At 28.1% G+C, this 25,501-nt stretch overlaps 7 protein-coding genes and 1 long non-coding RNA gene across 10 annotated transcripts; all 8 read left to right on the top strand.

Annotated features, from left to right (window-relative positions):
• Nucleotides 1–4,157: 4,157 nt before the first annotated feature.
• Nucleotides 4,158–15,313, top strand: LOC130667365 (uncharacterized). Its single transcript, XM_057468877.1, has 5 exons — nucleotides 4,158–4,625; nucleotides 14,572–14,631; nucleotides 14,715–14,848; nucleotides 14,934–15,107; nucleotides 15,178–15,313. Exons 1-5 carry the CDS (start codon nucleotides 4,530–4,532, stop codon nucleotides 15,311–15,313), a joined length of 600 nt encoding a protein of 199 aa, XP_057324860.1. The 5' UTR covers nucleotides 4,158–4,529.
• LOC130668491 (uncharacterized) lies at nucleotides 6,598–7,528 on the top strand. Its single transcript, XM_057470812.1, has 4 exons — nucleotides 6,598–6,757; nucleotides 6,843–6,973; nucleotides 7,058–7,231; nucleotides 7,299–7,528. Exons 1-4 carry the CDS (start codon nucleotides 6,650–6,652, stop codon nucleotides 7,432–7,434), a joined length of 549 nt encoding a protein of 182 aa, XP_057326795.1. The 5' UTR covers nucleotides 6,598–6,649; the 3' UTR covers nucleotides 7,435–7,528.
• On the top strand, nucleotides 8,792–9,407 carry LOC130668492 (uncharacterized). The gene is made up of 3 exons (XR_008990024.1): nucleotides 8,792–8,938; nucleotides 9,014–9,187; nucleotides 9,258–9,407. It is a non-coding gene; the product is annotated as an uncharacterized LOC130668492 (long non-coding RNA).
• On the top strand, nucleotides 10,846–13,304 carry LOC130668490 (uncharacterized). 3 transcript variants are annotated; one of them, XR_008990023.1, is made up of 3 exons: nucleotides 10,846–12,422; nucleotides 12,505–12,715; nucleotides 13,080–13,304. XR_008990023.1 is itself a non-coding variant. In XM_057470811.1 (2 exons), exons 1-2 carry the CDS (start codon nucleotides 10,965–10,967, stop codon nucleotides 13,081–13,083), a joined length of 1,755 nt encoding a protein of 584 aa, XP_057326794.1. In that variant the 5' UTR covers nucleotides 10,846–10,964; the 3' UTR covers nucleotides 13,084–13,304. The 3 variants fall into 3 exon arrangements, 1 of the variants encoding a protein (XP_057326794.1); XR_008990022.1 differs by having other exon boundaries at nucleotides 12,523–12,715; XM_057470811.1 differs by having other exon boundaries at nucleotides 10,846–12,715.
• Nucleotides 15,314–16,521: 1,208 nt separating the features above from the next.
• LOC130668293 (apolipoprotein D-like) lies at nucleotides 16,522–17,765 on the top strand. Its single transcript, XM_057470515.1, has 4 exons — nucleotides 16,522–16,719; nucleotides 16,797–16,927; nucleotides 17,044–17,217; nucleotides 17,373–17,765. The coding sequence occupies exons 1-4, from the start codon at nucleotides 16,612–16,614 to the stop codon at nucleotides 17,506–17,508; spliced, it is 549 nt and encodes a 182-aa protein (XP_057326498.1). The 5' UTR covers nucleotides 16,522–16,611; the 3' UTR covers nucleotides 17,509–17,765.
• A 345-nt stretch (nucleotides 17,766–18,110) lies between these two features.
• LOC130668315 (apolipoprotein D-like) lies at nucleotides 18,111–19,146 on the top strand. The gene is made up of 4 exons (XM_057470545.1): nucleotides 18,111–18,284; nucleotides 18,365–18,492; nucleotides 18,694–18,855; nucleotides 18,925–19,146. Exons 1-4 carry the CDS (start codon nucleotides 18,171–18,173, stop codon nucleotides 19,073–19,075), a joined length of 555 nt encoding a protein of 184 aa, XP_057326528.1. The 5' UTR covers nucleotides 18,111–18,170; the 3' UTR covers nucleotides 19,076–19,146.
• Nucleotides 19,147–20,521: 1,375 nt separating this feature from the next.
• LOC130668326 (uncharacterized) lies at nucleotides 20,522–21,550 on the top strand. The gene is made up of 3 exons (XM_057470561.1): nucleotides 20,522–20,859; nucleotides 20,941–21,114; nucleotides 21,179–21,550. The coding sequence occupies exons 1-3, from the start codon at nucleotides 20,729–20,731 to the stop codon at nucleotides 21,393–21,395; spliced, it is 522 nt and encodes a 173-aa protein (XP_057326544.1). The 5' UTR covers nucleotides 20,522–20,728; the 3' UTR covers nucleotides 21,396–21,550.
• Nucleotides 21,551–23,305: 1,755 nt separating this feature from the next.
• Nucleotides 23,306–24,619, top strand: LOC130668508 (uncharacterized). Its single transcript, XM_057470837.1, has 4 exons — nucleotides 23,306–23,463; nucleotides 23,926–24,059; nucleotides 24,148–24,318; nucleotides 24,389–24,619. Exons 1-4 carry the CDS (start codon nucleotides 23,362–23,364, stop codon nucleotides 24,528–24,530), a joined length of 549 nt encoding a protein of 182 aa, XP_057326820.1. The 5' UTR covers nucleotides 23,306–23,361; the 3' UTR covers nucleotides 24,531–24,619.
• Nucleotides 24,620–25,501: the final 882 nt, after the last annotated feature.

The following is a 25,501-nucleotide window of genomic DNA, read 5'->3' on the forward strand; positions in this document are numbered from 1 at the left end:
TTACATAATTCAAAATATTGTATTTAATAAAAAAAAATTAGTAAAATATTTTCAAAATTATTATTATTATTGACTCACCGGTCGCCGGTATTTCGTGGTAACTGCAGCGTTGATTCAATCGTTGTTTTCTTCAAGTAATCCATAAGAAAGGGCACTGATAACTTGTTCACTTGTTTTTTTATAAACTTCCAAACTTTGAATTTAATAAATAAGATGATTCTTTTTTAAATTTAGTACCAAACAATTATAATTAGAAGAAATTTTATCAATTATTTAGCTCGATAAACGTAAAAATAAAAATATTTATGATAAATTAATGACATTTATTTATTTATTTATTCAATTTCTTGTATCTACTCTATATTTATTTATTTATATATTTATAAAGCCACTAGAAACCCGCCACCACATAATTTCACGGGCTTTATAATTTAATTTTCTAATGTAAAGGAAAGATCATAGTAAAAAAAAAAAAAAAGAATTGTAAAAATTATACAGACTACATTTTTAATTATTCTGTATGTATTAAAATTTATTTACGCTCTCAAATTGTACTCAGAATAAATAATTTTACAGTTATGGAGGCAGTAAATAAATTTTGAATTTACGCCATCTTTAATATTCAAAGAACTAATAGAAGCTAAAAAAAATAATTTTATTTTTACGTTTAATTATTTACTTCTGAATATTATTACTGTTTTGACCTCCTTTATCTAATAATTTCTTTATATTTTCACTTGTATTTGATTATCAATGAGTATTAATTGTACAAAAAATAAAATAAAAATAAAAAAACGCGTATTTATTAAATTCAAAGATGGCGACTGGTGTCGGTGATAACTCCCCGCGTTTCTCTCGACACGTAAAAAAAAATAATTCACACGTTTTTACACACTGTAATAAAAGTTCAACAATTGAAATTATTTACTACACTCACTTGCACTTATCAATTGTTATAAAACATTGTTGAAATTTAAAAATAAAACGAACAAACAAATTACCGAGAACTTGCACCGACACCGCACTCATCAACACCAACACCTATTTTTTTCACTTTTACTTGTATCACTAAATCACTAGAATAACTTCACTCACTTAATTATCTTCACATAATCACTATTTATTCTATAATTAAATTTGATATATTATTTATCACAATACAGAGTCAATTATGTTCACTAAAAAATTATCACTGTCCGAAATGTTCACTTCGACTTCTAGTCCACGACTAACTTCAGATTAACTCTTAATTTTCCCATAAGACACCAGAGTCTATTTGAATTTTTTAAAAGCCGCACATTTCTTTGGCAGCCATTTTGTTTACGGATTTAATAAGACATTATTTGATTGGGAATTTCAAAAAATTTCAAACCAATCAATTTAATGAACATCGATAAAAATAAAAAAATAAAAATATACAAAGAACTCACGAGAATTAGCACTGACGCTGGCACTCATCACCACCAACACTTTTATTTGTATCACGAATTCACTCACTTAATTGTCTTTAAATAATTACTATTTATTTTTAAATTGAATTTAATATGTTATTGATCACAATACAGGGTCAATTACCATGACTAAAAAATTATCACTGTCCGCAATGTTCACTTCGACTTCTGGTCCTCAACTAACTTCAGCTAAATTTTTTAATTTCCCATGAGACACCAGCGTCTATTTCAATTTTTAAAAAACCGCAAATTTCATTGGCCGCCAATTTGTTTACGGATTTAATTAAATATTATTTGATCAAGTAATTTAAAAAATTCAAACCAATTACTTTAATGACTTTAATAAATTAAAAAAAAAAATATTTAAAAAAACTCAAAACTAGCACTAACACCTACACTCATCATCATCATCAACACTTTTATTTGTATCAATAATTCACTAAAATAAATTCACTTCCTTCATTGTCTTCAAATAATTACTATTTATATGATCCTGAAGTTAGCAGGCATTTAAAAATTTTTGAATTTTCGTATTTCAAAATATCAATTGTAAAAAAATAAAATAAAAATATGCACATGTAGAAAATTTAAAAAACTACAGGTGCAATTTTTCCAAATATTTTTTTTTTATCTTCTATCGTCTAAAAAAAAATCAAAAAATTATTAAATGTCTGCTAACTTCAGTATCATACTATTTATTCATTAATTACATTTAATATATTATTTATTACGATACAGGATCGATTATGATGACTAAAAAATTATCACTCTCCGAAATATTCACTTCGACTTCTAGTGCACAGTCTAGTCCACAACTAACTTCAGCTAAATTTTTAATTTTCTTATAAGACACCAGCGCCTGATTCAATTTTTTAAAAACCGCAAATTTAATTGGCCGCCATTTTGTTTACAGATTTAATTAGATATTATTTGATCAAGTAATGTAAAAAATTCAAACCAATCACTTTAATAAACATTAATAAAAATAAAAAAATAAAATATTTAAAAAAACTCAGGAGAACTAGCACTAACACCGACACTCATCATCATCAACACTTTTATTTGTATCACTAATTCACTAAAATAAATTCACTTTCTTCATTGTCTTCAAACAATTAGTATTGATTTTATAGTTCAATTTAATATATTATTTATTACGATACAGGATCGATTATGATGACTAGAAAATTATCACTGTCCGAAATGTTCACTTCGACTTCAAGTGCACGGTCTAGTCCACAACTAACTTCAGCAAAATTTTTTATTTTCTCATAAGACACCAGCGCCTATTTCAATTTTTTAAAAACCTCAAATTTCATTGGCCGAAATTTTGTTTACGGATTCATCAAGACTTTATTTGATTGGGTGATTTAAAAAATTTTAAACCAATCAGAAGTTGTGTTTGATATGAAGTTGGCCAAAAAACTAGATATTTTCCTAGACAACTTCACTCGTATTCTTTAATCCTCAGTGTATTTTCCTTGCCATTGTTCGTGTCTACGCGGTGGTTTCGTTCAAAATAATATCAACTAATAATTTAATGACATTTTAAATAAAATAGATAAATAAATTAATAAACGAAAATAATTTATTTACAGTGAATTAGTTAAAAAGTACGACAAAATATTAAATATGTAGTGGTTGTGAAAAAAAGTTCGGGAAGTAAACAATAGTTCCGCCATTTTAGTGTAAAAATAAAGTGGAAAATAATTAAAAGTCTAAAAAAATTTAATTTAATCTAGTGACTTATTTAATTATTTAATAAAAGTGTCAGTGCATTAGTGAAGTGAAAGTTTTTTTTTTTTTTGGCTACTGTATGAAGTAAAAAGTCGATCGATAAATTCGTGGAATAAATGAATGGCTAAAGTTCTTGGAATTTTTTTTTTTCTCTAACGGTTTTATACTTCAACTCTTTCCACCTCAATAATAAAATTTATCTCAGTTACATTTATTCCTTCTTATTTTAAAATCATATCTATCTATTAATTTTAAATATTTATTGATTTTTTTTTCTATATCAAGTAATAAATTTATTTTTATCATTCATGCAATATAAGTGCTATCTTGGCGCACGCTCTTTTGTTCGCCAAATAGCTGTTTGCCCATTCAACTGTTTCCACGACATTTGTGTGCGTTAAACGATTATCTGCGTGCGACAAGTAAATTTGAGTGCGACAAGTAAACTTGTCGCACTCAAATTTACTTCTTGTCGCATGCAGATTATCGTTTAACCCACAAAAATGTCGCGGCAACAGTTGAATCAGCAAAAAGCTACTTGGAGAATAAAACAGCGAGCACTAAGATAGTACTTATATTGCATTAATGATAAAAAAAACTGTGTTCAATTCGTGCGGTGTTGTCGATTACCCACTCGAGCGAATGAGCGCACTCACTTCGTTCGTGCGCTCAACTTCGCTCTCGTGGGCAATCGACAACTTACCGCACTAGTTGTACAATATACTATTTTAATATTTTTTACAATTAAATTTATTCCCGCATCAATTTTTATAACTTTTTATGAGTGTAAATGTAGCAGACATCAGACAAATTTGAAATTATCAATAAATAAAAATTAAATAAATAATAAAATAAAATTTTAAAAAAATGCGCGTTTGAAAAATTTAAAAATTAATAAGTGGATTTTTTATAAATATTATTTTTTAAATTATTTACTTTAATTATTTATAATTTTAAATTTGTCTGATGTCTGCTACATTCACACTCATAACTTGTGGCCATTTGTTTAAAAAAGCTTCGAATTAGGATTTAAGTTATTAAAACTAATATAGTCGATATTTTTGAATTATTGTTGATGTATTAAAGATATAATAGATAATTCACAGGTAGAAAATTTAAAAAACTATAGGTGCAATTTTTAAAAATATTTTTTTCTTATAATTTATCGTTTTTAAAAAAATCTAACAATTATTAGACGTCGACTAAATTTAGTATCAAAAGAAAATTTCATATTTTATTAATAAAATACAAATATATATTTTTTTTACGAGTGAAGTATAGGAATTAATCAGTGTTACTTAATAATTAATAATGAACAATGATAGTGAATATTAAAAATGAATGACCAAGTATTTCTTGCCCTCGTATGATAAATTACTTGAAGATATCAACGATCCTGTCATTGTCGGCGACAACAACAAGACGATTCAGCGACTGGTGAGTCTTTTTTTTTTTAAATAAATTTAAGTATATTAAACAAATAAATTCAGAGCAAAGGTTGCAATGAATGGGACAAGATCATTCAGATGTATGTAAACCTTTAGCTTTATCAGAGCCGGATTTAAACTTAATGCCGCCCCTGGGCACCGGAAAAAAATCCGCCCAATATTGGAATTTTACTTAAACTTATAGTTCATATGTTTTATTTTTCAAACTTTGCCGCCCTTTGAAAAAAAAATTGAATTATCGCCAGTTAAATTCTCTGGAAATCCCAGAGACATCCCATAGAAATCCCATAGAAAATATAGACCCAGCACTCGGTAATGGGAAAAAAAAATTGAATTATCGCCAGTTAAATTCTCTGGAAATCCCTGAGACATCCCATAGAAATCCCGTAGGCAGGGCCGGATTCAAACTTAATGCCGCCCTTGGAAACCGGCAAAAAATCTGCTCCAATACTGGAATTTTACTTATAGTTCATATATTTTATTTTTCAAAATTTGCCGCCCTGGGCACTTGCCCCGACTTCCCCTAGTGTAAATCCACCACTGAGCTTTATATAAAAATATTTCTGAAGATCGAAACGTTTTCCGCGCAACGGAAAAAAAAATTGTAAAGTACAAAATCTACTGGTTGCATGACTAAATTTCTGAAATGTTTCGCATATAGATGATATATCAGCTGAAAATCTAAGGCCACCTCTAACTTCCGGAGCTACCCCTTAAGTTGCCCTTAAGCAGTCGAATTGCATGAATTTCTTCCATTTTCGTTATGCGAAAAACGTTTCGATCTTTAGATACATACATAAAAGCTAAATCTTTAAAAATTTTTCTAGACCTTGAGAGAGTTATATTTTTTTATAGAAAAATATTTCTAATCTCCTTATAAACATCATAGATTTAAATAGCGAGGTCATGATTTATAAACTGATAATAATAATAATTTGGAAGTGATACTTCGAGAATGAATTTTGTTAGTATTGGTAACTCTTAAATCTATGCAAGGTAACCAATACGAGCTATTGATGTCGAGTCATCAATGCAAAATACAGTCATTAGTTAATTAAGGAATCATGATACCAAATATGGTTGCTGTTGATGATCTAAATTGACCTTAAACTTTTTTGTATAGGAGAATTCCGTACGTGAGAACTTTTTTTTTCTCTCCTTCTTGAATATCGTCCTTATTGGGCCACGTGCTCTCAGTATTTGAGTATTGTTATACTCTTTAAAACTGACAGAAAAAATTAGTGAATATTCACTAAATCATAGTTAGAGATCAAGTTTTTTTATTTTAAGAATTATCAAATAATATTAATTAGGTATGATTATTTGCTTAATTAACTATATTACTGATAAAATTGACTCTTTAAATAATAATAAATAAAAAAAATAAATGTTGAAACCTTGAATGTTCATTGAATCGAGAATGAGGAAAAAAAAATGTTTACTTTAACGCACATTAGTTGTTTTTAACTGTATAACAAATTATTATTATTAATTTTATGTTTAATGTAATTATTTAAGTTATTAAAAAAATACTTTTAATGTTAATAAAAAATTACATTATTTCTTTCAACATTTATAAATGTTTATATAAATTTATTTGAATAATTATTTTTTTAACAATTGAGCTTTCACTTGATGAGAAAAAGCCAATTTTCGCCCACCGTTAAAGAAAATAAAAAACGTTAATGACGGGCTGATTATCAGCTATTTTTATTTTAAAAAATATCTCAAGTTGTATAGAGATCAGAGTTGTTAATAATTGATATTTTGTTTAAAAAATTAACAATTTTTATCAGAATGAGAAATTTTTTTTCTTGTTAAGTAATAAAACCAAATATTTATTCTTCAATATTATCACATATTTTTCTGGTAAAATATGTTAATTTGTTGCCGAAATATAAAGTGTTTTGACAAGTGAATAAAAAAAAAAATTGAGTATAAATTGAACATTAAGTTGAATCAAAAAACAGAATATTTTTGATCAAAAACATTGAAAAGTTGAACTCAAGCAAAATGTTGCGTGTTTCTATAATTTTTTGCTTAATTGCTGGAACTTTTGCTCAGTCCTTGAGGCCCGGTCCTTGTCGCAAAGTCAATGTGAAGCCAATTGATTTTAATAGGGTATGTATTATCCCTTAAACCAAAATTATTTAAATAAACTAAACTATTCTTAATAAATATAATATGTTAAATTTTATTGCACTAGATGTCGGGAGTATGGTATGCGCATGCTACTAGCCCTGATAATTTCGACCCTCTACAAATCGGTCTTAAACAGTTGTGGTCTCAACCCTGCAATGGTGTTACAGATGTTCTTTTTACCGGTCTTTTGACAACGTACGTCAACAGTCTCTGTATATTATTTTTTTATTAACGTCTTAATATATAATTTGGAAACTTTTTCTTCATTTCATGAACTAGGACCAACCAAAACTTAACTGTTGAAGCCGATGCATACACAAATGAAGACAACGCTTTAATATATGATATTCATATACCAATTTTGGGGGTTTCACACAGAGAGCGCCAGATTCTTGAAACAGACTATGAGAACTACTCAATATCTAGGAATTGTACAAATGTTGGATCTAATCAGTAAGTTTTTAATTAAAAAATTTACGATATTTTGTACTTTAATACATTATTATATGAATCTTTTTAGCTTTGAAAACATTGGGATATTTACACGAGAACAAAACCCTTCTATAAATTACGCAAATTTAGGATATCGTGTATTCGCTCGTTACGGACTCAGAGCACCGGAAATAATAAAAATTGATCAGCAATGCTGTGCTTAAATACATCTTGTGTTAGTATTTAGTGATTGTATTCAGCTCTTCTCTGTGTAATTTCAAATGCTTAAAACGAATAAATAATATCAATCATAAATAAGTAGTCTTCAAATTATTACCAAGTCTATCCCTATAATTAATTAATTATTTATAGTTCAGCTGTTTCGATTACCAAAAATTTTCGACTTCTGTACCACATCTAAAATAAGAAATACTTGTTTATTAAATATAAAAATATATGTATTAATTTTTTTTTATTGTTTACTTTTATTATTATTATTATAATTATGACGAGATTTTTCTTATCGAATTTTTATTTTTCAAAATGATTAATTATGTTTTTAATGAAGTATTTTTAGTACTCAAAAATATTTTTGGATGAGTTATTTATTTTTCGGAATTTATCATTTAATTATTTACTTACGTGCTCAAATATACATAAAAACATATTTTTAAAAATGTATCAGCAAAATTTTAAAATAATAGTGCTAGACTATAGTTAATTACTCAAAGATAATTGCTTACGATGTTATAAACATCAATCATCTTTGTTAATAATTTAAGATGACTTCCGATTACCATAAAATGTAAAAAAAATAGGAAGAAAAATTATTATTATTTTCAGTTTTCATCAAATTTTTTAAAATAAACCACCTCTAATAACCGGTGGTGACCAGGATTGAGAGCAATTTATCTTTTGCAACCCGTTTATGCACACAGTAAAAAAGGATTCGTCAAAATCAACACATATCGTGTATAAAACGAACATTTTACACTTATTTATATGTTATTTTAACATATCGTAAGTGTTAAAAAAGTTACACAGGTATATGTTAGCAGTATCAAATTTTGCAAGAGTTCTTTTGTGATGGTCGACATTATTTTTAACATATTTTGTATGTTGATTTGATAGTAACATAATAAGTGTGACTTTCGAATAAAACTCAGTACTTTAACACACGCTTGTTTTCACACTTTGACGATTCGTTTTTTACTGTGTGCAAAACTAATAAATAAAATCTTCGCACTGTAAATATTGTTTCATATTTTATGTGATAAAATACATACATTTTTTGTCTGCATTAAATATATATTTTGACAAGTGAACAGGAAGATTGAATATAAGTATCAGTTGACAGAAAGTGATTGTTCATAATTATTGAGAAACTCATCTAAAGCTAAATGTTGCTTATTGTTATAATTTCTTACATAATTACTGGAGCTATTGCTCAGTATGTGGCAGACGGTCCTTGCCCCAAATTGATTATTGAGGAACCACTTGATTTGGCCCGGGTATGTACTATCCTTCAACCAAAATTATTGAATTATGATCCTCATTTTGAGTAAACACAATATATTTTAATTAATTGTCTTAGTCAAGTGGACTATGGTTCAAGGACAGGGGTAGTGGTGGTTCTTCGGACGATTTACAGAAATGCGTAACACAAGTTTGGTATTCACCTAACGATGACGGTGTATCAGAGGTTGTTTCTACTAGTATTTTCACGACGTAATTTGAAAATTTACATTTATTATTTATTTTTGTTGTTTTTATTCGTTATATTTAATCTATTTTTCAAATTAGGACCAACGATGAATTAAAAACCGTAGCTGAAGTAATTGTAAGTAAAAATAATGCATTCTTGTTTGATATCCATGTACCAATTACGGGACATAGCTATCGAGAAAGCTGGGATATTGCACTAGATTATGACAATTACGCAATAGGTTGGACCTGTTCCTATAATGGAACTACGCGGTGAGTCAATTCTTTTAAAAAATGTGAAATCATTTTATTTGTAAACTAATCATAAAATAATTTTCGTTAGTACGGAGAACGCTGCGATTTATACTCGAGAACGAAATCCAACTATAGATCTCCTAAAAATAGCGCAAGAAGCATTCGATCGCTACGGTCTCATAATGCCTGATATGATCAAAAGTGATAACGAAAATTGTCCTTAAACTGTTTTTAAAAATATTAATTCCAATTAATAAAAATAATTAAGAGATCAGCTCCTTAACTATAATTTTATACAAAAAATATTTTCTTTATCTTATATGAAAAAAATAGATATCCAGACGTGAAGCTATGTTTGATTATCAACATTTTATGTTTGTAAATTATCCATGCTTCAAGTAATAATAATTGTTATTTAAAATAGTTATTGAGAGCACGTAATTTTTATTAATAAATCTAGAATAAAAAATATTTGTTTTTAATTATTATTCTATTGGCTCAATCATTGCTAGCTTTTGTATAGATTATTGCTAGATCCTTCAACTTGTGCTGTTTGATTAGCTCGATCAATTTCCAGCCAACATAAAAAGGAGAAAACAGTTAATATCGATAGTATATTACAAATATTGATTCCTATCATTTTTATTGACAATTTTATTTTCTTTAAATTTATATCACTTATAACAGTCCTTAATCTTAAAATTATCAATAAATAGATTAAATAATTAATAAAATAAAATTTTCAAAAAATGCGCGTTTAAAGAATTAAAAAATTAATAAGTATACTTTTTATAAATATTATTTTTTTAATTATTTATGATTTTAAATTTGTCTGATGTCTGCTACATTCACACACATAACTTTTGGCCATTTGTTTAAAAAAGCTTCAAATTAGGATTTAAGTTATTAAAAGTCGAATTTGTAAACTTGATATTTCATATGCTAACAGGCCATCAAAGTCTAGAGTAAACAGAATCATACAAATGTAAGTTTTTATTATTAAAAATATGAAGACTACGAGATAATTTGTCCTACATATAGTGCAATAAAATTACCAACAATATCCAGCTTGTAACAAATAATATTTAGTTATCGATCACAATAAAAGAAAAGTATTTGGAAAATCCACATAAAACCTTACATTTGTATAATTCTGTTTACTCTAGACTTTGATAGCCTGTTATTATACGAAATATCAAGTTTACGAATTCGACTCCCAGGACTTTCTTTTAAGAAATTTAATGCCCTATAAGAATATTCTAGAGCCGAATTTTTGTCTCACATGGTTCAAAAGTTATAATATTTTTAATCAAAAAGGATTTTTCTGCATGTTATTTAAGGGGTTAGGGGTAGTCAGAATTTTCAAAAAATCGATTTTTTTTTTTTTGCATTTTCTTAAAGTATAATATTTTAAAAATATTGTGTGAAAATTTGAAGTGAATCCGACAAATTCTTTTCGAGTTATTTAACAATGACCAAAGGACGCTCGGGTGCTACGTGGCATTCGAGAGCAGGTAGCTAGAAACAGCTGCAAGCAACCGACCTTTCGGGTTTCATTGTCATGAATATCTCCCCATTTTAATGTATTTATAATTATATATATATATATATATATATATATATATATATATATATATATATATATATATATATATCCTTCTACATATATTCACAATTTGTAGGTAGTACAAGAACTGAAAAATAATTTTTGGTTGCCAGTATACCTGTAGTCGTTGCACTGATCAGTCGATAGTTTTGTGATAAATTATTTCTCAAGTGAATTAAATTATTAACCATGGGACGTGATTCTAGAAAGGTTTCAAGAGAACTTCGGAGTTCTGAAAAAATTAATAAGTCGCGTTCAGTCAAAAGAAAGAATGTTTTTAATCCGAAAACAGCCGAACGTGATGAAAGTATTCAGAGTACATCTTCTAAAAAATTAAAACAAAACACTGAAGATGATGTACCTGAAGACAGCAGTACTGAATTTCGAATAATAAATTTTATTCAGGTATTCACTGCAATTTCTGCTCTTATAAAATGTAAAAAATGTGATGGAAATGTAGTGTTTCAAACAGCAAGTACACGTGGGCTGGGATTCAAAATTGTAGTTGCATGTAATAACTGTGGAAATGAATATATTCCTTCCTGTTCTTTCGTTGGGCATTCTTATGAAATAAACAGACGTTTCATTTTTGTAATGAGAATACTAGGAATAGGATACGAAGGATTGTGCAAGTTTTGCGGCCTGATGGACATGCCGTCTTTTTTAGATAAATCTACGCATACAATTTTACTGAAACAGATTTTGAATTGTAGTAAAGCCGTCGCAGAAACCTTCATGACGAAAGCTGTGAATGAAGAAAAGCAAGCAATGCCAACAACTGAAAATGAAGATATAAATCATCTAACTGTATCGGGAGATGGAACCTGGCAAAAACGGGGATATACATCGTCATTTGGAGTTTCTTCTATAATTGGCTATTTTACTGGAAAGATTCTTGACATAAACATTAAAAGTGCATATTGTAAGCTATGTGAGTATTGGAAAAAAAAAACAAATACTGTTGAGTTCGAGGAATGGTATCAATCGCATGAAGATGTGTGTTCTGCTAATCATCAAGGGTCTTCTGGGAAAATGGAGGTGGATGCGATGGTCGAAATGTTTTCGTATTCTGAAACTAAATATGGAGTTAAGTATGCCAACTATATTGGTGATGGTGACTCCAAGACCTATTCAGGAATTATAAAATCAGATCCTTACGAAAATACAACTGTAAATAAAAAGGAATGTATAGGGCATGTCCAAAAGCGGATGGGGAGTCGATTACGTACGCTGAAGAGTAAACAAAAAGGTCTTGGTGGTCGAGGTAAGCTCACAGGAAAATTAATAGACAAACTAACTGTGTACTATGGTTTAGCAATACGCCGGCATTGTGATTCTATTGAAAATATGAAATCTGCTATAATGGCAACCTTTTATCACTACGGCTCGAGTGATGAAAAACCGAATCATGATATGTGTCCAAAAGGCGAAGAATCTTGGTGCTCTTACCAGCGCGCTGAAGCAAGAGGAGAGCTTGATACCTTTTCTCACGATTATTCTCCTTTACCTTCTGATGTTTTAAAAGCTATCAAGCCTATATACGAAGATCTTAGTAATGAAAATTTACTTTCAAGATGTGTAGGTGGATTCAATCAGAATAATAATGAAAGCTTTAACCAACTAGTATGGAAAATATGCCCAAAAACGGTAAATACTAGTTTTACCATCGTACAAATAGCTGCATACGTTGCTATGTGTATATTTAATGAGGGTATAAATTCATTATTAGTCTTGATGAATACACTAGGACTTAATTGTGGGCCTAATTCTCATCGGTATGCAGAAAGAATGGATGCTGCACGTATCAAAGTAGCAGATAAGCGCGCTAATGATAACACCCGAGAAGGTCGATTGCAACGTAGGCACCAGCAAATCGATATTTTGGAAGCTGCTATGTCGGCTGAAGAGCTATTATATGGTCCAGGAATAGATGACTCAGTGTAAGTTATTAAATAATTCTTATAATTCGACATAAATCCATAGCAAAACTTTAAATGCGTTTTTCTCAAAACTATGTTTTCTGAACTGGTGATCACTGTAACTTAAAAACTGCTCGGTAGATTTCAATAAAATTTATTGTACTTTTGAAATACATTAAAAACTCGTGCCTGATCGAAGGATTTTTTTTTTTTTTCAAAATTTCGATTTTTTTTTAACAATAAACTGTCGGTTTTTTTCTCGAAAATTTGAAAAAAATTTCCTGAGGCCGCCATTTTGTTAATTTCGAAAAAAAAAAAAAAAGCTTCGATCAGGCACAAGATTATCTATTAATAAAACTAATTTTTCTTGTCCGATTGATTTTAGATGAATCTCCAAGGACTTATGATGATCACCGCAAAGGACTTCGGGAGGAACGGGCTCTACAAAAACAGCGATAACTTTTTGAATTATTAATTTTTTTTTTTGAAATTTTCGTGAAGTCAAATCGAAACGTGTTCTAATAAAGCTATGTTTTTATTTTTGTCAAATAAAGTAATTAACTACAAAAAAAAAATTATTGAAAATCATCATTTTTTCATACCCCTGAGTACCCCTAACCCCTTAAATGGGAAATTTCAGATGGCTACCGACACCTTTTAAAATTGAGTTGAAAATTTGCCCAATGGGAGAATTTTTTTCTCGATATATAGGTCCTTTTTAAGACGTAAATTCGATAGGTTGGTTTTTTTGGTTCACCCTAAGATATATGTATTAATTTTTTTGTATTGTTTAGTTTTATTATTATTATTATAATTATGACAAAATTTTTCTTATCGAATTTTTATTTTTCAAAATAATTAATTATGTTTTTAATGAAGTATCTTTAGTACTCAAAAATATTTCTGGATAAGTTATTTATTTTTCGAAATTTATCATTGAATTATTTACTTACGTGCAGAAATATACATAAATATATATTTTTAAAAATGTATCAGTAAAATTTTAAAATAATAGTTCTAGACTATAGTTAATTACTTAAAGATAATTGCTTAAGATGTTATGAACATAAATTATTTTTGTTAATAATTTAAGATGACTTCCGATTACCATAAAATGTTAAAAAAATGGTATGAAAAATCATTATTATTTTCAGTTTTCATCTAATTTTTCAAAATAAACTACCTCTAATAACTGGTGGTAACCAGGATTGAGAGCAATTTATCTTTTGCAACCCAAATCTTTATGAGGAAAATATTGTTTATGCACACAGTAAAACAGGATTCGTCAAAATCAGCACATATCGTGTATAAAACGAACATTTTACACTTATTTATATGTTATTTTAACATGTCGTAAGTGTTAAAAAAGTTACAGGCGGATACGTTAGCAGTATCAAATTTTCCAATAATTCTTATGTGATTATTTTTAACATTTTTTGTGCATTGATTTGACAGTAACATATAGGAGTGTTACTTTCATATAAAATAATACTTTTGTGTGTTAAAAAATCAATCGATTGCGTTAGTTCAAACAAGATAAATACTGTGTTTTAAATAGACACACGAAAGTCTTAAAAATTCAACACTTAGAATTTTAACACACGCTTTTTTTTAACGCTTTGACAATTCGTTTTTTATTGTGTGCAAAACTAATAAATAAAATCTTCGTACTGTAAATATTGTTTCATATTTTCATGTGATGAAATATATACATATGTTGTCTACATTAAATATATATTTTGACAAGTGAAAAGGAAGATTGAATATAAGTATCAGTTGACTGAAAGTGATTGCTCACAATTATTGAGAAACTCATCTAAAGCTAAATGTTTCGTATTGTTATAATTTCTTGTATAATTACTGGAGCTATTGCTCAGTATGTTGCAGACGGTCCTTGCCCCAAAGTGATTATTGAGGAACCACTTGATTTGGCTCGGGTATGTACTATCTTTCAACCAAAATTATTGAATTATGATTTTCATTTTGAGAACACCGAATATACTTGAATTAATTTTGTCAGACAAGTGGACTATGGTTCAAGGACGGGAGTAGTGGTGGTGCTTCGGACGATTTACAGAAATGCGTAACACAAGTTTGGTTTTCACCTAACGATAAGGGTGTATCGGAGGTTGTTTCTACTAGTATTTTCACGACGTAATTTAATAATTTACATATATTATTTATTTTTATTGTTTTTATTCGTTATATTTAAACTATTTTTCGACATTTTTTAAATTAGAACCAACGATGAATTAAAAACCGTAGCTGATGTAATTGTAAGTAATAATAATGCATTCTTGTTTGATGTCCATGTACCAATTACGGGACATAGCTATCGAGAAAGTTGGAATCTTGCAATGGATTATGACAATTACGCAATAACTTGGACCTGTTCCTATAATGGAACTATGCGGTGAGTCAATTTTTTAAAAAATTGTGAAATCATTTTATTTGTAAACTAATCATAAAATAATTTTCGTTAGTACGGAGAACGCTGCGATTTATACTCGAGAACGAAATCCAACTATGAATCTCCTAAGAATAGCGCAAGAAGCATTCGATCGCTATGGTCTCATATTGCCTGATATGATCAGAATTGATAACCAAAATTGTCCTTAAATTGTTTTTAAAAATATCAATTCCAACTAAGAAAAATAATTAAGAGATCAGCTCCTTAACTATATTTTTATACAAAAAATATTTTCTTTATCTTATATGAAAAAAAATAGATATCCAAACGTGAAGCTATGTTTGATTATCAACATTTCATGTTTGTAAATTATCCATGCTTCAAGTAATAATAATTGTTATTAAAAATAATTATTGAGAGCACTCAATTTTTTTGATAGATCTAGAATAAAAAATTTGTCTATCGGTTGACTTTGCGGGCCAGCCCCGAAACTTCCGCTGTTTTCGAGCTCCTTGAGCTCGAAAGTACTTTTGTATGCCATTTTTTTTCGAAAAAAACCGTTTTTTAGCATCTCTTTCTACCACGATATCTCGCGAACGAATGAACCGATTGAGATAGCTAAGGCGGCAATCGATGCGTTTTATTAAGTTCTAGAGCTGATTAGATTTTGTAGTCGATCGTTTGTGTTGTTTCTGAGAAATCAATAAAAAACTAAAAAAATTAAAATTTCTTTTTTTGTAATTCACCAGTATTTTCGAGTCTACTCAATTAAATGATCTGAAATTTTCAGGAAAGCTGATGGCCAACAAGCTCTTTCGGTTGCTGCCTTAACTATCCAAATCGGTTCATTAGTTAAAAAGTTACGAAGAGTTTACATACGAACACATACACATACACACATATATACACTCGGACATCAATCTGAAAATAGTCAGAATAGCTTCCTAGGACCTTAAAACGTTGACATCTGATGAAAACTCGATTTTCGAAAATCGGGGTGAAAACAATAACTTCCCGAATTTTCTTAGCGGGAAATTAAAAATATTTGATTTTAATTATTATTCTATTGGCTCAATCATTGCTAGCTTTTGTATAGATTATTGCTAGATCCTTCAACTTGTGCTGTTTTATCTCACTAGCTCAATAAATTTTCAGCCAACATAAAAAGGAAAAAACAGTTAATATCGATAATATATTATAAATATTGATTCCTGTCATTTTTATTGACAATTTTATTTTTTTTCAAATTTATATCACTTATAACAGTCCTTAATCTGAAATTATATTTACACACATATTTTTTTCTGACAAATATTTATTTTGTAAACGAACCCAGAAAATTTTTTGTTTATATTTTAGTATTTATTATATTTTTACATTATTGTTATTGTAACTGGTGTCTCATAGTGTTGCAACGACAGGATAAAAAGACTGAATTTGGAGTACTGAGATTAGTTTTTGAACAAGCTGTTTCCAAAGAGTATTAGAAAAGATTAACTGAAGCAAAATGTTGGATAAGTCTATTATTTTTTGTCTTCTTGCTGTTAGTTTTGGACAGATACATAATTTTGGACGCTGTCCAACGCCCAGTAGAGGACGAGTTGATTTAGATAGAGTATATATATTATTTTTTCATGAAATTGAAAAAACAAATAAATTTTGTTCCTATTTTATTTAATATATATTTAATAGTATTCCGGCAAATGGTATGAATATCAACGAAGTTGTAATATTTGGGACAATGCTACCAAATGTATTAGAGCTTACTGGGACAAACCGGAGGGAGGAATATCAAAAGTTCTGTCAACAAGTATCTCGCTTATGTAATAGCTCATTTTTACGTTATTTTCTATTATTAATTGATTAATTATTAGTATGTTTAATTATTGATTAAATAGAAAAAGACAAAAAGACTTTTGTTCAAATTTTGAAATTTCAGTAAAAATGGCGTTAATTCATCATTAGCCGCCGAAGCTGCCAATAATGATCATAATTTGGGTATGAATTATCATTCTCCTAATTTAGGCCCTCGGTATTATGAGTATTGGATTCTTGACACAGACTATGATAATTACGCTATTTCATGGAGTTGTGAAAACAATGAATTAACGAGGTAAGTTTACGTAACAGAAAATCGCCAAAAAGAACAACAAATAATTTTTAAAGGAAAAGTGCAATGCTTGTGCGGGCTAAGATTTTGTTGACAGTACTATTTTTTAAAATTTTTTCCATGTAATTTTATGATATTTCATAGTTATTGTTTTGCAGAACGGAATATTCGTACATATTCACGAGAAACGATATACCTGCAGTAGATGTTGAAAAAATAGCAAGAGAAGTTTTCGCACGGGAAAGCTTTGAAATGCCTTATATGGCTACGATAGACCAACAAAATTGTCCTTAATCTTTAATTACTCTGGTCAAAAACAGAACTTGATTTAGACTTGGTCGTCTTAAATCGTGACTAAGTAAGACCAGTTAAGTCACGATTTAAGACGATCAAGTCTAAATCAAGTTTTATTTTTGACCCGGGTATAAATTTAAAAATACATGTGGTTCTATTTTCAATGTAATTAGACATAATACAATTTAATTAAATTCGCTAAAGTTTCCACATGATAATATATTATCTGTTAAAAAATTTATTCTTAATTATTCAGAGTTTTCAAAAATTATTATTATAACATGAGATATAATAATGTACATGAATTTTAATTTTACAATAGGATAGTGTCTACATAAAATTGATAGTGAATTATATGTTGTTATTTTATGAGAATTTTATCAAATAAATCCATCAAAAATTTATATAAGTGTGTTGTTATTAAATGATAAAAAAAATTAAAATATTTTTACAAGTGAATAAAATAATTTTTACATACAAAATATTTGCAATTTATTATGATTTCCAATTTTCACGTCGGGAAACGTTTCTGATTGGTATTCGAAAAAATACAAATATTTCTACAACTGATTTGTTTCGTAATAAAGTGAATATATAATCCAATAAAATCAGTTAACCTGAATCAATTTTCCGAGACCATTAAAGTAATAATAAAAATAAAAATGTTGTGTGTGTCAATTATTTTCTGTTTGATTGCTGGAACTTTTTCTCAATCATCATATCGCGATGGTAGTTGTCCTGTTGTAAATCTTCAGGATTCATGCGATTTGAGTGGAGTATGTATTATTTTTATAATTAAAATTCTTTTAAATATTAATTTTACTTCAAGTTAATGGTATTTAATTTATTTTTTTAGTGTCTGGGAGATTGGTATATTCACCAACGTAGCTCCAATGATCGCCGTGTTCTCGAAAAATGTTTAAAAAAAACTTGGTTTGAATTAGACGGGGATTTTTATGCTATTTTTAGCAGTACTTCGACAAAGTAATCAAAAAATTTTTATTTATTATTTAAAACAATGAATCAAAATCGGTAGTCACTTATTTACTCAATATAATTGTTCATGTTTTTATATTCTTTGTTATTATTTTTTATTAACGTAATGAATTGATTCTTAATATTAAATAAAATGTGTACTTTTTATCCGATATTTTAGGCTTATTTTATCAATATTTTTTATTTTAGAACCAACCATACATCAACAATTGAAGGAAAGGCATATGCAAATAATGACAAAACAGTATCGTTAGTTTATCAATTGCCAATTGTAGGAAATTACTATAAAAGATACTGGGTTCTTGATATAGATTATGACAGTTATGCAATTGTCTGGAGCTGTCTAAATGGGTAAGTATATATGAATTTAAAATGTATAACAACTCAATTCTAAACTAATTATTAAAATAATTTTTTTAGCGTTGAAACTTTGTGGGTATTCTCACGAGAACAAATACCTCGTGGCGATATTAATTATTTAACAAGAAGAGCAATGGCTAAGTACAATCTCAGGTTGCCGTACTTGGTTACAATTGATAACCAAAACTGTTCTCAAAGTTGTTTCGAATAAAAATTTGTTATATTATAGCTTTGTTATAACTTATTTTACTTTAAAATGAATAAAAAACTTTTTCAACATCAAATTACTCGCTCAATTATTATCATCTGCTCCTTCTTCTTATGCATTATTTTTGTCTTAGCTAATAATTAGGACCAGGATTTTTGCTTTTATTTAAAAATAACAATTAATAATTAATGGTGTCAAATTTTGGAATTACAGTGGAAATATTGGCCGTATCAAAAAATTTTTCAAATAAAAGTTGTATGAAATTTTATTTTCTAGAGAAAATGTCTCTTATGATTTTTTTATACGACCAATATTTTCACTGTAATTTCAAAATTACGATTTTCATAATTATCAAAAATTTGAATAATTCATTATGAATCTCAATTTTGGAATTACGGTGAAAATATTGGTCGTATAAAAAAATCATAAGAGACATTTTTTTTATAAAAATAAATTTCCTACAACTTTTGTTTGAAAAGTTTTTTTATAAGATCAATATTTTCGCCGCAATATTAAACACTAGAACCATTTATTTCGAAGTTAAGGCAAAAATCTTGTCCCTATGAATAATAATCGTTGAAAGTTAATATATATTCCTTAACGGAAGACACACGCTGAAAAAAAAATACAAACTATTGCCATCTACTTGCAATAGGGAATGATTACCATCTGTATGTGATAATCATTATCATGCTTTTATGTTAACTATTAGTTTCTCGAAAAAAATTTCCAAAAAATTCCGTCGTTGGACTTTTGAATTTTTTTCTAGTTTCTAAGACATTCCTGGAGTAGAGTAAAAACCTTCAGGTCTCTAAGTCAACGCGGGCCAAATATATCGGGTCCAAAATCGAATAAAGTACGGAAACACAGAATTTCTTTTAAATTATAAAATAAAAAAAATATTTTTTTAAGCTCTGTAGCTGTTTTTTATATTTCCTAAAAAAATAAAAAGAGTAGCAAATTTTTATTTTAATCTGAGACCTAAATTATTACTGCAGAAGAAACTGCGTTGGATACGATCGACATTTTCTAAGGTTAAAGAAAAAAAAACCTTTTTATTTTATGCATAAATTTTTTTGCAGTATTGTAAATTATTATAATTTTTTTTTGATTGACTATTGAGAAATATGATTACTTTAGTCGCGTTTTAACTCTTATTTGTTCAAAACTTAAATTAAAAATGATGAATAAATATTTCGCCATAAATTGCAGTTGAAGAAATATATATTTTATTAAAATAAATATGTTCTTTAATTGAGTAAGATGTCAGAATAAAATATGGATAATTAAATATTCAATATAATGATCTCGTCTTAGTGATGTTTGCATATCATTGTATTAATTAAAAATGTTGACAATTGATTAAAAAATACGGATATATATATATATATATATATCAGTGGAATTAGCTCACAAAAATTAATATTCGTAAAATTTTTAAGAAAAAACTAAACGCACAATGTTGAGTATTTTGATTATTTCCTGCTTAATTGCTGGAAGTTTCTCTCAAACATTTCATCCAGGTCCTTGTCCCAATGTTCGTACTAGGCAACGAATTGATTAAAATAAAGTATGTATTGATTTCTCAACTATAATTACTTAAAGTCTGATTATAATATTAGAAAAAATTTACACAATCAAAATTTTTTTTTTAAGATGAGAGGAACATGGTATACGTACCAACGATGTACCAATGACTGGGATAATTTGGAAAAATGCGGGAACACTTATTGGGGTGAACCCAAAAACGGTGTATCATTAGTTCGTTACACTAGTGATTCAAAATTGTAATTTTTTTTTATTTCGTATTATGAACTTGTTATACATTACTATATTATTTTATCTAATTTTGATATTTTATAATTCAGGAGCAATAAAACCTCAGCATTTGATGCCGAAGTATCTATGACTGATGATAATTCACTATCTTACAATTTCCATTTACCAATCCTAGGGAAATTAGTTCAAAAGCACTGGTTTCTAGACGTAGACTACAACAATTATGCAATAATCATCAGCTGTGAAAATCGAGGAACTGAACAGTAAGTCAATAATTACAATATTAGTAATTATAATATTTTTAAACCAATTCTTTATTTTCTTCAGTTATCTAAGAGTTTGGATATTTACACGAAAACCGACACCGACTATAAATATGGAAGAAAAAACTCGAAGGGTATTTCAAAGTTGCAGTATCTGTTCCCCAGAACTGGTTAAAATTGATCAACAACATTGTTCTTACAATTTTAATCAGTACCGTACACCTTACGATGGGTATCAGCAATCTTATTCTTATAATACAGATGAAAATAATTTTTATTAAATTCATCTTAGATAAAATTGGTGTATTTTTGACATTCACTATTATGTATGAAATTTCAAAACTAAATAAATAATATCAATTATTCACAATATATTCAAGTTTCGTCAAAGTTTTTTTTTTATGCTCTTAAAATTTGGATATTTGATGAAAACTCTACTGCTAAAAGTCTTGACTGTAATATTAACGTTTCTTTTATGTTTTAATTTTAATTTTCAAGATGAAAAAATAAAGCTTTTAACCTCGATGACATTAAAATTTATTTTTTTGCCAACCTGTTTGCTGGTTATTTTTAAAAATAATTTTTATTTAAACTACTATCACTTGTTTTTTTTTAATTTTTTCCTTATTGACTTTAAATTTGTTTCTTTAACATACTCAAAATCACCTGAATTTTTATCAATATATTTTTATCAAAAAAATTATATTTTTATATATTTGTATATTTGATAAAATTAAATATTTATTCAAATATCTTGAACAAAAAAGTGAAAAAAAAAAAAAATTTGTTTTTCATTGATTTCAGTACAAAGAAATTGAATTAAAAAATCCTAATATATAGTTATTCAGTATTAAATATTCTGTCATTCTCAATAGTTCTGTTCATGATTACTAAAATCTCTACTCCCTTCGTTAATGATCATTGCCACTCTATAGTGGTTTAAATTCCATTATGTAATTTTCTAAAGCAGGAAATATATGTGTTCTTGCGCACACACATATGGGAAAATATTCGTAGAGCGTTCCAACATTCTCGTATTAAGGAAGGAAAATAAAGATAGGAGGTCATGGGAAGAATAAGGGACTTTTTTAATGAACAATTTATAGATAACTTGAGAAAAATATGGATAGTCTGAACTGGGAGTCGTACTCAGACCATGTCGGTTACCTGCCGAGTGCTCTACTTTTTTTTTTTTTTCAAAGATTGTTTGCATTAAGGTACCTACATAATTACAAGGTTTACAATAATAGACCGCAAATTAACTTAAAAACGAGCCTTTTAAGTCTCTGTGACCATAAGACACTATGGTGTTGATTTCCGCGTATGGAACATCTCGCATCGATAGTTTAGTTGTTATTAATTAAGTCACTATGACACAAAACTTTTTGATCAATCACTTTTGAGTCATTAGACTCGACTCTGCTATGAATGTATTCATAGTAATATTAATGATTAAAAAAATGTTTAAAAAGTATCATCATCAAAAAGACTAATTACGTGGAGAAAAGAATAAGAAAAATAAATATGATGAATAATAAATTATATTGTGCTAATAATCCAAAACTCAACACATAAGATACAACTATGCAATAATTAGTAGCTTCTTTGAAATTATGTAGTCGGTTCTTATTTGGTCTCGTTACCAGATGGCCGTCCAGTTTCCATTTTTTATTTAGCTAGCGTTTTTTGGTGAGAGGACACTTCAGTAGCTATTAGTATTTTTTTTCTAGTTTGTGGAAATCGAGTTTATCTCTCGCCAAGTTCTCTACCAATTGAACTATTCGGGCCTATCTCTTCTTCCGTTCAATTTTTCTAGGCCCATTAAGCCACACTGTCCATCGTACAGTAGCATTTTAAATTACAATAAATAATAATGCTAAAGTAAGGATTAGTAGATTAGCGTTGTCACTGACAATAACTTCGCTATTAATTTTGAAGGGTTCCGATCAAGTATTGAATTTTAAACATGTGCATTAAGGATATCAGAACAATCATTGATACATTACTTTATTTTTAAAATTTTACGACCTTGATTTTAATTTGAAACATACTGTTTTTCCGAAATTATTAAATTAAATATTAATGAACAAATATTACTGAAACTTTTATTTCACCTTATATTTATATATCGCATAAAATGAATAAATATATTTTTACAAGTGAATGACAAATAGTGGTATATATACCAGCGGAATCAGTTAATCAAGTTCATTACTTTGGAAGTACTGATTAAGTAATTAAAGCAACATGTTGAGAATTGCACTTATTTTCTGCTTGGTGGTCGGGTATAAGGCGTCGTTACCTGGACCTTGCCCAAAAGTAACCGGAGAATTAGTAGATTTAAATGCGGTACGTATTATTTTGGTGTCACGACTAAATATTTAACCCTAAATATCTAACGTCAAAATATCTAAGAAATTAGATCTAATCCAAAAATATCTGTTCAAATCATCTAATGAAGTTACTGATGTAATTGTTTCTAATAGTATTGCTACTATCGTAGCAATTTTAAATGTATTTGTATATCTATATCTAGTCAAATTTACTAAGTATAGGAATACAAACAGTCACGACTAAATATTTGACCCTAATATTTTGTCATAAGATCTTTTGTCGTCAGATATTTTGAATCAGATATTTTGAATTAGTTATTTAGTCATGTAACCATTATTTTTATTAACCCACTCTCTAAAAACGAATAAGTGAACATCATTCTTTGGTAGTAAATAGTCACTATTTTCTCTATTTCAAATTTGAGGGGCAACATTCTTAAAATTGCGGTTATAATTTTTGGGTTGTTTATTTTTTTAGGTTGTCGGAAAATGGTATTTGCAAAAAATGAGCGATAGTGTTTACGATAGTACTATAGCATGTACTGAACTGTATTGGGGTAAACCTAACAGGAACGGTGAATCATCACTTATCTACAATAGTTATTCAAAAAAGTAATTATAAAACTTGCATATTTGTTAATAATTATAAACTTTTTCTTATGTAACTACGAGCTTATTTTATTTATGTTTTACAATTTAGAGCCGACGTATACATAACAGATGTGTCTGATGCAACATCGAGTCCCGATGGTACTAATATCGTGTACCACTTCCCAATCTCAGGACCTAGATACCAAAAACGCTACATTTTCGGCGACGATTTCAGCCGATATGCAGTACTATGGAGCTGTGAGAATAATGGAACTATGCAGTAAGTTTTTTAATTAAATTTAAGCAATCATCTTATTAACGAACTAATCGTTAAAAATAAACTTATTTAGTGATGAAACTGCCTGGGTCTATTCACGACGACCAAATGCGGCACCTGAACATGTAAACGGCTATCTACAATGGAAATTAGCTCGTCTCGGACTTAATTTGTCGACTCTCAAGAACGTTGATACCAGAAACTGTTGGTGTTAAACTTTTTTTGAATACATGATTTTTGTTTTGATTGTCTCAGATATGCTAAACTTTTATGTTTTCAAATAAACAAACTATAATAATTACTATATACATATATTTTTTTTAAATACTCCAATTCTTTCCCATACTTAATTAATTTTTTTTTCTTTTAGTTCTATTATTAAAACTGAAGTTTTTTTTCATTGTGAATTGTATTCTAAGACCTGTAAAGAAAATAGTATATTTGTTCAATTGTATGAGAAATGATTCGAATAGGCGCATAGTCGTAGACACTCAGATGTCGAGACAAAATTTCGAGTTGTAGTTAACTAAATATCTCAATTAAAGCGCTTAGGTGAAATGCTCAAATTGAATTGTGTTAAAAAATGTCTTTCTTCTATTCACGCGGGAAGCGCCATTAATCATCAGTTTTGCTTGGTTAGTTATTATTTTTGAGACATTGATTTTATTTATTTTCAATTGGACATGAAAAAATTAAGTTGACAAAGTTCATGATTCGTGTAGTTTAAAAAAAAAAAAAAATTGCATCTGGCTTTTTTACTTTTCTACGTGCGCACATTTTTATTTTTTTTTCGTAATTGATTTGTTGATAAAAAAATTCAAAAATTGTTAACTGTCTGCTAACTTTAGGATCATGTTTACTATCACAAAATAGTTCAATGTCAAATAATAATTGTTGACACTTATGATAATCTAAAAATAATTCATGGTACAAAAATAAAATATAAAAGTTAACATTTTTTTTGTGTCGCCATTAGCATTTAAAAAGTGTTGAAGTTACTTCTCATATTACTCGAATTGTGTGTTGAAATTTTAACACAAATTTTGTGTTGAAATTCAACACAAGCAGTCTGTGTTTAAAAATAACACAAATATTGTGTGGACCGTTTCTAACATACAGATTGTGTTGATTTTAACACAATATTTTTTACTGTGTTTAATGCATTTAATTTGTTAGTAGATAAAAC

This window comes from Microplitis mediator, chromosome 5 (genome assembly GCF_029852145.1).
Source record: "Microplitis mediator isolate UGA2020A chromosome 5, iyMicMedi2.1, whole genome shotgun sequence".
Taxonomy (NCBI): Eukaryota; Metazoa; Arthropoda; class Insecta; order Hymenoptera; family Braconidae; genus Microplitis; species Microplitis mediator.